The 14,167-nt window shown below is 46.8% G+C and overlaps 1 protein-coding gene across 3 annotated transcripts in view; it reads left to right on the top strand.

Moving 5' to 3' along the window:
- Positions 1-14,167, top strand: part of LOC135552077 (CMP-N-acetylneuraminate-beta-galactosamide-alpha-2,3-sialyltransferase 1-like) — a 53,514-nt gene that overhangs the window by 15,854 nt on the left and 23,493 nt on the right. For 2 of the 3 annotated variants that reach the window (XM_064983462.1, XM_064983464.1), the window contains exons 2-3: positions 3,363-4,186; positions 12,849-13,042. In XM_064983462.1, the coding sequence (XP_064839534.1) occupies positions 3,896-4,186; positions 12,849-13,042 (485 nt within the window). In that variant the 5' untranslated portion in view covers positions 3,363-3,895. The remainder of the gene's footprint in view (positions 1-3,362; positions 4,187-12,848; positions 13,043-14,167) is intronic. The other variant, XM_064983463.1, reaches the window with a different exon arrangement.

Raw genomic sequence — 14,167 nt, forward strand, 5'->3', positions numbered from 1 at the left:
CTCCTAGGCACCTGCCCAGAGGTAAGCTCCATTCCTTACCTGTTCCACAGCGGCCTTGGTCGCACCTGTCGGTGGATTTTCTTACCGACCTCCTCACTTACAGGGTAACACCGCGATCCTGGTCATTGTGGATCGTTTCTCTAAGTCCTGCCATCTCCTCCCTCTGCCCGGTCTCCCTTCGGCCCTACAGACTGTGGAGGCCTTGTTTTACGCACGTCTTCCGGTACTACGGGGTACCTGAGGATATAGTGTCTGATCGAGGTCCCTAGATCTGGAGGGCATTCATGAAATGTCTGGAGGTCTCAATCAGCCTTACCCTGGAGTTTCATCCCGAGAGTAATGGGCAGGTGGAGAGAGTGAACCAGGATGTGGGCAGGTTTCTGCGGTCTTATTGCCAGGACCGGCCGGGGGAGTTTGTGCACTGGGCCGAGATGGCTCAGAATTCACTCCACCACTCCTCCACTAACCTCTCCCCCTTCCAGTCCATACTGGGGTACCAGCCGGTTCTGGCGCCTCGGCATCAGAGTCAGACAGAGGCTCCTGCAGTCGACGACTGGTTCAGGCGCGCGGAGGAGACATGGGATGCCACCCAAAAAATAAGCGCAGACTCATACCGCAGTGAGGCCCCGGTGTCCGAACCGGGGGACCGGGTCTGGCTCTCGACCCGAAACCTGCCCCTCCGCCTTCCCTGCCGGATGCTGAGCCCGCGGTTTGTGGGGCCATTTAAAGGCCGGAAGTGAGTGAACAAGGTTAGTTACAGGTTACAGCTTCCCCCCAATTACTATATTAACCCCTCGTTCCATGTGTCTCTCCTCGGGCCGGTGGTGGCTGGCCTGCTCCAAGAGTCTGAGGTGCGGGAGGTTCCTCCGCCCCCTCTGGACATCGACGGGGCCCCAGCGTACTCCGTTCGCTCCATACTGGATTCGAGGCGTCGGGTGAGGGGCCTTCAGTACCTTGTGGAGTGGGAGGGGTACGGTCCGGAGGAGAGATGCTGGGTTCCGGTGGAGGACATGTTGGACCCTTCAATGCTGTGGGAGTTCCACCATCTCTGGCTGGATCGCCCTTCGCCTCGCCCTCCGGGTCGTCCCCGAGCCGCGCGTCAGGGAGGGGGTACTGTCACGACTCCCGCCGAAGTCGGCTCCTCTCCTTGTTCGCGCGGCGCTCGGCGGTCAACGTCACCGGTCTTCTAGCCATCGCCGCTCCACCTTTCATTTTCCATTTGTTTTGTCTTGTTTTCCTGCACACCTGGTTGGCATCCCCTCATCACTCAACGTGTATATTATCCTCTCTTCCCCCCATGTCTGTGTGTGTAATTGTTCGTTACCGTTTATTTGTGTGACGCGTCAGACTGTTTTTATCCGGGTATTGTTTTGAACATGTGGTATTGTATTGTTGTACATTATTTTGTGTGACTAAGTGCGCTATTCGCTTTTGCCTTTGGCTGGAGTGTTGTGACGATGTTGTCCGACTGTTTTGCTTCTGCCAATTACAGTGTGCCTGTTCACTCATCTCTGCTCTCCTGCACCTGACTCCAGTTGACCAGTTGCGCACACAGCCTGACACCCAGACACCCTTCACCACCACTGGTCCCCCAGCTCTCCCTGCAGGGCAGACCCAGGGTTTCCTGGTCGATTCCTCATTTCACGAGTTTAAGGACCAGACATGAAATGGGTTTAGAATATTTATTAAGGAAATGGAATGGATGTGAGAATGAGGATTCAGTGGGGAAATGAAAATGAACTGGATGAAGTCAAGGGCTGCAGATGAAGGATCCAGAGGGGCTGACTCTGTAGGGTTTGGCTTGGAGTCTCAGGTAGACATCACTGTCAGGCCGTGGTAGTTAAGCTGGTGTGGTAAAGGCAATATAAGTAAAAGGAGAAAGGAGGTGGGGAAAAGGGGGAGAAGGGATGTGACACAAAACAGGAGGAATGACTCGTCAGATTAAAGTAGGATGGTAGTGGTGATTCATTCTTAAAGGTCTAAGCCGTTGGGGGGGGGGGGGGGGCTTTACTACTATATGGCCTGAACTACAATAGCCCAGAGAAACACATTGAACAACACATTCATAAATGACAAAAAACTTTGTCAAAAAATGTATCATAAGAAACAAGGTTTTGAAGTGTCTGCCCTATATCTAGGAGATATAAGAAAGCTCGGGAAATTAGTTTCCTTTTTTTATATACACATATTTAACCCCTTTTTGGGGTTGGCACAAAACTACCTTCATACTTCCGTACCAGTTACTTTCAGATGAGTCCCGTGACACTTGTGGGGGTTGTAGAGCATCTCCGTGTCCATAGAGTAGTCATAATAGTTTGTAGGTCAACCTGTACGGACGTCACAGACTTTTTTGTGAGAAGACTGATCTCATAGTCCGACAAACACCGGTCTAGCTCTGCTAGACATCTCTAGCTTAAATTGACGGATTTTGGTGGGGATTTTTTTATTATGTTACTTAGATTCAAATCAAAATGTATTTCTCGCATGCGCCGAATACAACAGGTGTTTCACCTTACTGTGAAATGCTTACTTTCAAGCTCTTAACCAATGGGGGGGTCAATGTAAATAGTCCGGGTGGCCATTTGATAAATTGTTCTGCAGTCTTATGGTTTAGGGGTATAAGATTGCACCAGTGCGACAATCGACTCTAGAGGCTTAAGGAAAGTGAGAATACGTATTGAGGCAGATTAGCAGTTAGTAGCAGCTGGAACTTGTTTCAGGAGTTACATTCAAGACAACTAGTTCAGTGTTGCAAACGGTCTTTGAGGCTGATTGGCAATAGTTAGCAGCTACTGCGTTAAATTGCTAGGAAGCTGCATTCAAGACAACTAGTTAAGTGTTACATTCAAGTCTGTTCCTTTCTCTTACATTTTTGTTCATTCTTGACACCATCAAAAAAACACCCCCAACCTCTGGTGTCTTGTGTCCTTTTGGAGATCTGTGCTAAATTGACATGCCACAGATTGTAAAGAGAAAAAAGGTGAAGTTAGAATGTTTGTGTGCTAAATCCTAATTTTATCACCTTGGCCTATAATTTGTCAAGAGCGTTTTTGGTGTGGAGAATGGCCATAGACTTGCCTTGGCTGAATGTGAACAATACGGTGAAATGTTCTGTGTTTCTGTGCATTTAACAGTTAACCCAGACCTTTCTGCTGGATGGTGGAGCTCTGATGTCCTTTCATGTAGAAATAGATCCCAGGGGGTCTTCCTGATTTTCTGTTTTTAGTATAAAGCTAGAGTTGGTCCTGGGAATACTGGAAGTTGAAAGCTGTTGAAGGGAAATGTTTTTATCGCATATGATCATTAATTTACTCGGCGGTGTTTGTATTTGCATTCATGTCTCCTGTTTGTTTGCTGTCTAGGGAAATGATTGACTGGACAGGCAGTGAATGCTAGACACACAAGTCACTGGCCTCACACTGTCAACCGCAGAAGAGCAGCTGGATGCAGTTACTCGGTCATCGTTAAATTGACAGGACCATCCTGGATTGTGTACCACCGTTTAGCTACAGTGTTATTGTTCAGCAGACGTGTCATGGACATATACAAGGATTCCTCATCTATGTGATTTTTGTCTGACCAAACATTTTTTCTACAGAATGCCAAGGCTTTCCCTTCAAAATATAAGGAACGAGTATTCTGGTCAGCTTTTTTACTCTGAGATGTTGTTGTTTTCCAACAGAGTGAAGAGGAGCCTGTAATTGTGATGAGGAAGACAGGGACTGTTTCTGTTCATCAGAGGAACCCGGCATTCAGCCTGTTAGAGCCACGAAATCTCCAGGGGAGGAAATATTCTCAGACATCACTTGGAAATTGGAATTTTCAATAAGTTTTTCTCTGTTTTTCCCTTCCTTCCACCTCCCAGACGACTAAGTTTTTAATCTACCACTACACCATGTCTCTATCGAAGTGGAGGAAGATCAGGGCATTTACTGTGTTTTCATGCATTGTAACTTTCACCACGTTCCTCTTCAGTTACACGTTGAGAGATCCCTCTCTGTACTTCTTCAAATACGCCATCCGCAAGTCGGACAGCTTCTTCTCTAAGGGCCAGTGTGGCTGTCGACAGTGTATGACCGAGCTGGAGGATGACCCCTGGTTCACTGAGAGGTTCAACCTGTCTGTCCAACCTCTGATGTCTAGGAGGAACAGCCTGCTGACTGACGACACATACCGCTGGTGGCAGGTGAGATGTTACCACTGCTAGGGTTAGGATTGAACTGGGATGTGGACATGAAGCTAGGGTTAGTTTGAACCAGGATGTGGACATGAAGTTGGGCTAGGGCTGAAACAGGATGTGGATCTGAAGCTAGGGTTAATTTGAACCAGGATGTGGACATGAAGCTAGGGTTAGGACTGAACCAGGATGTGGACATGAAGCTAGGGTTGGGGTTGTGCTACGGTTAGGGTTGAAATGGGATGTGGACTTGAAGCTAGGGTTAGTTTGAACCAGGATGTGGACATGAAGCTGGGGTTATTTTGAACCAGGATGTGGACATGAAGCTAGGGTTAGGACTGATCCAGGATGTGGACATGAAGCTAGGGTTATTTTGAACCAGAATGTGGACATGAAGCTAGGGTTAGGGTTGAACCAGGATGTGAACATGAAGCTAGGGTTAGGGTTGAACCAAGATGTACACATGAAGCTTGGGTAAAGGTTAGGGCTGAACCAGGATGTAGACATGAAGCTAGGTTTAGGGTTGAACCAGGATGTGGACATGAAGCTAGGGTTAGTTTGAACCAGGATGTGGACATGAAGCGAGGGTTAGTTTGAACCAGGATGTGGACATGAAGCTAGGATTAGGGTTGAACCGGGATGTGGACATGAAGTTAGGGTTAGTTTGAACCAGGATATGGACATGAAGCTAGGGTTAGTTTGAACCAGGATGTGGACATGAAGCTAGGGTTAGGACTGAACCAGGATGTGGACATGAAGCTAGGGTTGGGGTTGAAATGGGATGTGGTCTTGAAGCTAGGGTTAGTTTGAACCAGGATGTGGACATGAAGCTAGGGTTATTTTGAACCAGGATGTGGACACGAAGCTAGGGTTAGGATTGAAATGGGATGTGGACATGTAGCAAGGGTTAGTTTGAACCAGGATGTGGACATGAAGCTAGGGTTAGGGTTGAACCAGGATGTGGACATGAAGCTAGGGTTTGTTTGAACCAGGATGTGGACATGAAGCTAGGGTTAGGACTGATCCAGGATGTGGACATGAAGCTAGGGTTATTTTGAACAGGATGTGTACATGAAGTTGGGTTAGGGCTGAACCAGGATGTGGACATGAAGCTAGGTTTAGGGTTGAATTGGGATGTGGACATGAAGCCAGGGTTAGGGTTGAACCAAGATGTACACATGAAGCTAGGGCTGAACCAGGATGAACCAGGATGTAGACATGAATCTAGGTTTAGGGTTGAACAAGGATGTGGACATGAAGCAAGGGTTAGGGTTGAACCAGGATGTGGACATGAAGCTAGGGTTAGGGTTAAACCAGGATGTGGACATGAAGCTAGGGTTAGGGCTGAAACAGGATGTGGACATGAAGCTAGGGTTAGGGTTGATCCAGGATGTGGACATGAAGCTAGGGTTAGTTTGACCCAGGATGTTGACTTGAAGCTAGGGTTAGGGTTGAATCAGGATGTGGACATGAAGCTAGTGTTAGTTTGAACCAGGATGTGGACATGAAGCTTGGGTTAGGGTTGAACCACGATGTGGACATGAAGCTAGGGTTAGTTTGAACCAGGATGTGGACATGAAGCTAGGGTTAGTTTGAACCAGGATGTGGACATGAAGCTAGTGTTTGGGTTGAACCACGATGTAGACATTAAGCTCGGTTTAGTTTGAACCAGGATGTGGACATGAAGCTTGGGTTGAGGTTAGGGTTAAACCGGGATGTGGACATGAAGCTAGGGTTGAGGTTAGGGTTAAACCGGGACGTGGACATGAAGCTAGGGATGAGGTTAGGGTTGAACCAGGATGTGGACATGAAGCGTGGGTTAGGGTTAGGGCTGAACCAGGATGTGAACATGAAGCTTGGGTTAGTTTGAACCAGGATGTGGACATGAAGCTCGGGTTAGGGTTGAACCAGGATGTGGACATGAAGCTAGGGTTGAGGTTAGGGTTAAACCTGGATGTGGACATGAAGCTAGGGTTGAGGTTAGGGTTAAACCGGGATGTGGACATGAAGCTAGGGTTGAGGTTAGGGTTAAACCAGGATGTGGACATGAAGCTAGGGTTATGGTTGAACCAGGATGTGGACATGAAGCTAGGGATGAGGTTAGGGTTGAACCAGGATGTGGACATGAAGCTTGGGTTAGGGTTATGGCTGAACCAGGATGTGAACATGAAGCGATGGTTAGGGTTGAACCGGGATGTGGACATGAAGCTAGGTTTAGTTTGAACCAGGATGTGGACATGAAGCTAAGGTTACTTTGAACCAGGATGTGGACATGAAGCTAGTGTTTGGGTTGAACCACGATGTAGACATTAAGCTCGGTTTAGTTTGAACCAGGATGTGGACATGAAGCTTGGGTTGAGGTTAGGGTTAAACCGGGATGTGGACATGAAGCTAGGGTTGAGGTTAGGGTTAAACCGGGACGTGGACATGAAGCTAGGGATGAGGTTAGGGTTGAACCAGGATGTGGACATGAAGCTTGGGTTAGGGTTAGGGCTGAACCAGGATGTGGACATGAAGCTAGGGTTATGGTTGAACCAGGATGTGAACAAGAAGCTTGGGTTAGTTTGAACCAGGATGTGGACATGAAGCTCGGGTTAGGGTTGAACCAGGATGTGGACTTGAAGCTAGGGTTGAGGTTAGGGTTAAACCTGGATGTGGACATGAAGCTAGGGTTGAGGTTAGGGTTAAACCGGGATGTGGACATGAAGCTAGGGTTGAGGTTAGGATTAAACCAGGATGTGGACATGAAGCTAGGGTTATGGTTGAACCAGGATGTGGACATGAAGCTCGGGTTAGGGTTGAACCAGGATGTAGACATGACGCTAGGGTTAGTTTGAACCAGGATGTGGACATTAAGCTTGGGTTAGGGTTATGGCTGAACCAGGATGTGAACATGAAGCGATGGTTAGGGTTGAACCGGGATGTGGACATGAAGCTAGGTTTAGTTTGAACCAGGATGTGGACATGAAGCTAAGGTTACTTTGAACCAGGATGTGGACATGAAGCTAGTGTTTGGGTTGAACCACTATGTAGACATTAAGCTCGGTTTAGTTTGAACCAGGATGTGGACATGAAGCTTGGGTTGAGGTTAGGGTTAAACCGGGATGTGGACATGAAGCTAGGGTTGAGGTTAGGGTTAAACCGGGACGTGGACATGAAGCTTGGGTTAGGGTTGGGCTGAACCAGGATGTGGACATGAAGCTAGGGTTAGTTTGAACCAGGATGTGGACATGAAGCTAGTGTTTGGGTTGAACCACAATGTAGACATTAAGCTCGGTTTAGTTTGAACCAGGATGTGGACATGAAGCTCGGGTTAGGGTTGAACCAGGATGTGGACATGAAGCTAGGGTTGAGGTTAGGGTTAAACCTGGATGTGGACATGAAGCTAGGGTTGAGGTTAGGGTTAAACCGGGATGTGGACATGAAGCTAGGGTTAAGGTTAGGGTTAAACCAGGATGTGGACATGAAGCTAGGGTAATGGTTGAACCAGGATGTGGACATGAAGCTCGGGTTAGGGTTGAACCAGGATGTAGACATGACGCTAGGGTTAGTTTGAACCAGGATGTGGACATTAAGCTTGGGTTAGGGTTATGGCTGAACCAGGATGTGAACATGAAGCGATGGTTAGGGTTGAACCGGGATGTGGACATGAAGCTAGGTTTAGTTTGAACCAGGATGTGGACATGAAGCTAAGGTTACTTTGAACCAGGATGTGGACATGAAGCTAGTGTTTGGGTTGAACCACGATGTAGACATTAAGCTCGGTTTAGTTTGAACCAGGATGTGGACATGAAGCTTGGGGTGAGGTTAGGGTTAAACCGGGATGTGGACATGAAGCTAGGGTTGAGGTTAGGGTTAAACCGGGACGTGGACATGAAGCTAGGGATGAGGTTAGGGTTGAACCAGGATGTGGACATGAAGCTTGGGTTAGGGTTAGGGCTGAACCAGGATGTGGACATGAAGCTAGGGTTATGGTTGAACCAGGATGTGAACATGAAGCTTGGGTTAGTTTGAACCAGGATGTGGACATGAAGCTCGGGTTAGGGTTGAACCAGGATGTGGACTTGAAGCTAGGGTTGAGGTTAGGGTTAAACCTGGATGTGGACATGAAGCTAGGGTTGAGGTTAGGGTTAAACCGGGATGTGGACATGAAGCTAGGGTTGAGGTTAGGGTTAAACCAGGATGTGGACATGAAGCTAGGGTTATGGTTGAACCAGGATGTGGACATGAAGCTCGGGTTAGGGTTGAACCAGGATGTAGACATGACGCTAGGGTTAGTTTGAACCAGGATGTGGACATGAAGCTAAGGTTACTTTGAACCAGGATGTGGACATGAAGCTAGTGTTTGGGTTGAACCACGATGTAGACATTAAGCTCGGTTTAGTTTGAACCAGGATGTGGACATGAAGCTTGGGTTGAGGTTAGGGTTAAACCGGGATGTGGACATGAAGCTAGGGTTGAGGTTAGGGTTAAACCGGGACGTGGACATGAAGCTAGGGATGAGGTTAGGGTTGAACCAGGATGTGGACATGAAGCTTGGGTTAGGGTTAGGCCTGAACCAGGATGTGGACATGAAGCTAGGGTTATGGTTGAACCAGGATGTGAACATGAAGCTTGGGTTAGTTTGAACCAGGATGTGGACATGAAGCTCGGGTTAGGGTTGAACCAGGATGTGGACTTGAAGCTAGGGTTGAGGTTAGGGTTAAACCTGGATGTGGACATGAAGCTAGGGTTGAGGTTAGGGTTAAACCGGGATGTGGACATGAAGCTAGGGTTGAGGTTAGGGTTAAACCAGGATGTGGACATGAAGCTAGGGTTATGGTTGAACCAGGATGTGGACATGAAGCTCGGGTTAGGGTTGAACCAGGATGTAGACATGACGCTAGGGTTAGTTTGAACCAGGATGTGGACATTAAGCTTGGGTTAGGGTTATGGCTGAACCAGGATGTGAACATGAAGCGATGGTTAGGGTTGAACCGGGATGTGGACATGAAGCTAGGGATGAGGTTAGGGTTGAACCAGGATGTGGACATGAAGCTTGGGTTAGGGTTAGGCCTGAACCAGGATGTGGACATGAAGCTAGGGTTATGGTTGAACCAGGATGTGAACATGAAGCTTGGGTTAGTTTGAACCAGGATGTGGACATGAAGCTCGGGTTAGGGTTGAACCAGGATGTGGACTTGAAGCTAGGGTTGAGGTTAGGGTTAAACCTGGATGTGGACATGAAGCTAGGGTTGAGGTTAGGGTTAAACCGGGATGTGGACATGAAGCTAGGGTTGAGGTTAGGGTTAAACCAGGATGTGGACATGAAGCTAGGGTTATGGTTGAACCAGGATGTGGACATGAAGCTCGGGTTAGGGTTGAACCAGGATGTAGACATGACGCTAGGGTTAGTTTGAACCAGGATGTGGACATTAAGCTTGGGTTAGGGTTATGGCTGAACCAGGATGTGAACATGAAGCGATGGTTAGGGTTGAACCGGGATGTGGACATGAAGCTAGGTTTAGTTTGAACCAGGATGTGGACATGAAGCTAGTGTTTGGGTTGAACCACGATGTAGACATTAAGCTCGGTTTAGTTTGAACCAGGATGTGGACATGAAGCTAGGGTTGAGGTTAGGGTTAAACCGGGATGTGGACATGAAGCTAGGGTTGAGGTTAGGGTTAAACCGGGACGTGGACATGAAGCTTGGGTTAGGGTTAGGGCTGAACCAGGATGTGGACATGAAGCTAGGGTTAGTTTGAACCAGGATGTGGACATGAAGCTAGGGTTAGTTTGAACCAGGATGTGGACATGAAGCTAGGGTTAGTTTGAACCAGGATGTGGACATGAAGCTAGTGTTTGGGTTGAACCACAATGTAGACATTAAGCTCGGTTTAGTTTGAACCAGGATGTGGACATGAAGCTCGGGTTAGGGTTGAACCAGGATGTGGACATGAAGCTAGGGTTGAGGTTAGGGTTAAACCTGGATGTGGACATGAAGCTAGGGTTGAGGTTAGGGTTAAACCGGGATGTGGACATGAAGCTAGGGTTGAGGTTAGGGTTAAACCAGGATGTGGACATGAAGCTAGGGTTATGGTTGAACCAGGATGTGGACATGAAGCTCGGGTTAGGGTTGAACCAGGATGTAGACATGACGCTAGGGTTAGTTTGAACCAGGATGTGGACATTAAGCTTGGGTTAGGGTTATGGCTGAACCAGGATGTGAACATGAAGCGATGGTTAGGGTTGAACCGGGATGTGGACATGAAGCTAGGGTTAGTTTGAACCAGGATGTGGGCATGAAGCTAGGGTTAGTTTGAACCAGGATGTGGACATGAAGCTAGTGTTTGGGTTGAACCACGATGTAGACATTAAGCTCGGTTTAGTTAGAACCAGGATGTGGACATGAAGCTTGGGTTGAGGATAGGGTTAAACCGGGATGTGGACATGAAGCTAGGGTTGAGGTTAGGGTTAAACCCGGACGTGGACATGAAGCTAGGGATGAGGTTAGGGTTGAACCAGGATGTGGACATGAAGCTTGGGTTAGGGTTAGGGCTGAACCAGGATGTGGACATGAAGCTAGGGTTATGGTTGAACCAGGATGTGGACATGAAGCTTGGGTTAGTTTGAACCAGGATGTGGACATGAAGCTTGGGTTACGGTTGAACCAGGATGTGGACATGAAGCTCGGGTTAGGGTTGAACCAGGATGTGGACATTAAGCTCGGGTTAGGGTTGAACCAGGATGTGGACATGAAGCTAGGGTTAGTTTGAACCAGGATGTGGACATGAAGCTAGGGTTTGTTTGAACCAGGATGTGGACATGAATTTAGGGTTAGTGCTGAACCAGGATATGGACATGAAGTTAGGGTTAGGCTTGAACCAGGATGTGGACATGAAGCTAGGGATGAGGTTAGGGTTAAACCGGGATGTGGACATGAAGCTAGTTTTGAGGTTAGGATTAAACCGGGATGTGGACATGAAGCTAGGGATGAGGTTAGGGTTAAACCGGGATGTGGACATGAAGCTAGGGATGAGGTTAGGGTTAAACCGGGATGTGGACATGAAGCTAGGGTTAGAGAGTTTGGATTCGTCCACCCTCTGATGACCTGGAGGAACAGTCTGCTGGCTGGTGACACGTACAGGTGATGTCAGGTTCTGAGACTTACAGATGAATAACCACACAGGTGAGTTTGGTTCAGTCACATCAGGTTAACCATCCTGATGATAATCAGGACAAGGAAGAAAACATTGTTTCCATGACGAGGTTATTAATGATACTGTACGTACCAATGCCCATGAACCATGAACGATACCGTCAGCTATACTTTGAGGTGGCTAATTTCTAAGATTCCACCAGATAGAACTAAATTACTGCTTATTAATGAATACCATTCAACACTACTAGAGAAGTCTAGATCCAATAAACTGAGGGAAAAAAACGTTACACTCCCTGTTTCTCAGTATTTCAGAGACGAGAGATATTCTATTTTTGAACCTAATCCGTGGCCATATTGAGTTCAAAGCGTAGGCCGATGGTATATTGAGCTCTAAATTATTCTTGCCTCAACCCTGCATCACAGTTTTGTCAGTTTATTCTTGGTTTTTCTATAGCAAGGTCACGTACAATGAAGAATGAGCTGCCGATCACTTAGGAACAGCCCGGTTACAACGTCTAACAGTCAAATGGTACGCCGTTGTTCGTTTTAATTCAAACATCAAAAGTCCATTCACCCTTCTTAGAAGTCAGTCAGGAACACTTTCTTGTAAATTAGAATTGATCCTGGGGCTATTACCAGTGGCTGCCACCATCGTGACTCCATTAAATTAAATCCGGAGATACACGTTTGAGGTGGAAGGATCACATGCCCTGAGAGGGTTCTATGGAGATGAGGTTATCACATTCACCTTGACCAATTAGATGTAAGAGTAGATGGAATATTAACTAGAAGGTAACATCCTGTTACTCATAACTTGTTTCATAAGAGGTAAGGATTGATGAGTACTGTCTTGGTCCATCTACTGGCTCTGTTAAAGTGTCTTGGTGTGTGCTAGGGTTGAATGGTGGTAACCCGGTTACTGAGATTTACTGGGATTTACTCCCAAAACCACTCCCTTTTTCCGGGATAAATAACTGTTTTGAAAGCCAATACTAACTCGCATTAGCGCAATGACTGGAAGTCTATGGGTATCGCTAGCATGTTAGCCGACTTCCAGTCATTGTTTTAACGCTAGATAGCAATTGCGCCAATGCTACTTAGCAACTTACTTCAAACTGCACTCAGACATAAAAATGGTATCTTTAAATTCATCTGACTCTGGGGAAGTAGATAAAGGGCCTCATTGCCGAAATCCAAATGTGTCCCTTTAACAAGTTTTTTTTAATGCTGAGAACTGAAAGTATGTTTTTAAATAACATCCTTAGAATGTTCTTTAAACGTTAGTAATGTTTTGAAAACCTTCTTTAAATAGAACCATGAGGAATGCTGTAGGAAACGTTATGGGAAGGTTGTAAGCAAAATAACCATATGACAATCATTCTCTCACCAAGCTTTAAGAAACATATGGTTCTCAGATAATTATGTGCTGGCTGGCCTGTCTCTGCTGTGTCCCTACCTCAACTGTCTCTGTTCTGGCCCGAATGGTTAAAGGCTGAGCTGAAAGGCTTGAAGGTCTCCCTCTCTCTCCAGTGGTTGCAGGCAGAGCAAGAGCCGGCCAACTTCAGTGAGGTGGTGGAGAAGTTGTTCCAGGTCATCCCTGATGCTGACCTTTACATGGATGCGGGCCCTGAGCGCTGTAGGACCTGTGCTGTGGTGGGGAACTCTGGGAACCTTAAGGGCTCCCGCTACGGAGCCCTCATCGACTCCAGTGATGTCGTCATCAGGTGACTCATCAAGCTTGTTTTTTTTTGTTTATGAGTTACATAAAGCATTATGTTAGGAATTGAACTGCAAAGCCACATAAGAGTGATTTTGTTCTGTATAGCATTCATGCCTGACCAATATCTAGGCTTTGGTGTTAATTACAAGTGTAATCATTGTAGTCCAGTTTCTTGATTCCCACCCCCAACGTTGATAAGATTACACCTGTGCAGGGATACAAACGGTTTTGTTCTATCAAGGCGTTTATAGCCTACAATTATCATCACAATAGCTCATGAAAGGTTATATTGGAACAAACACAAGTCTGTGATCATTGTGACATGTAGGTGTAGACGCCCCATTTGGTTTGATGTCAATATGATTTCACCCTAACATAGACCGTTCCGCCCATCATGTCACACCTTTCAGCTGCCCTACCTGTTGTTCCCATGTCAGTTTGTCTCATAGAAGTCAAAGCCACTCGGCCCCAAAGCCTGTTTTAGCATGATGTGCCATGCGATTTAGGGCTTTCGGTATTTTGTAGTAGTCAACTGGGTGGGACTTGATATAGGTTAAGGAAGAAACACAGAATTCCATCCAGGTCAGCTAATGAAATTGACTCCTGAGAAAACTTTTCCTTAACTGCAGGTGGCAGTTAATCACCCTTGGTTTTATGTGTTCAGACTATACACGCTCCGGCACATAGATGGGGGTAGGGTTAGTGCCAATTCTTCCCTCCAGGATTTTGCTGGGATTTTTTTCTATTTGAGGGCAAAAATGCTTGATTTTTCCATGGCAATATGCAATGATTTTGGCCAATTTGTTGCGAAAATGCGCTGATGAGGGAAAACGTTTGTTTGTGTGGCTTGATTGAACCATATTATGCGGAAAATGTGCAGTGATTGGTTTAAATTGCAAGCCCTCTTTTTTGTATGACGTTGATGGGTCAGTTTAATGCGATACCTGAGATGATTTGACTGTTTTATGCTGACAATAGTGCAGTGATTGGGACCTGCCAATACACTCTGAGAAGAAGAAATAGGGTTAGGGTTAGAGCAGGAAGGGTAATGAAGCCGACTGTAGACGAAGGTTGGAGAGTGAAACCGGGGGAGGTGCATCTGCGACAGCCGAAAGTTGAACACTGGGGA

This window comes from Oncorhynchus masou, chromosome 13 (genome assembly GCF_036934945.1).
Source record: "Oncorhynchus masou masou isolate Uvic2021 chromosome 13, UVic_Omas_1.1, whole genome shotgun sequence".
Lineage (NCBI taxonomy): Eukaryota > Metazoa > Chordata > Actinopteri > Salmoniformes > Salmonidae > Oncorhynchus > Oncorhynchus masou.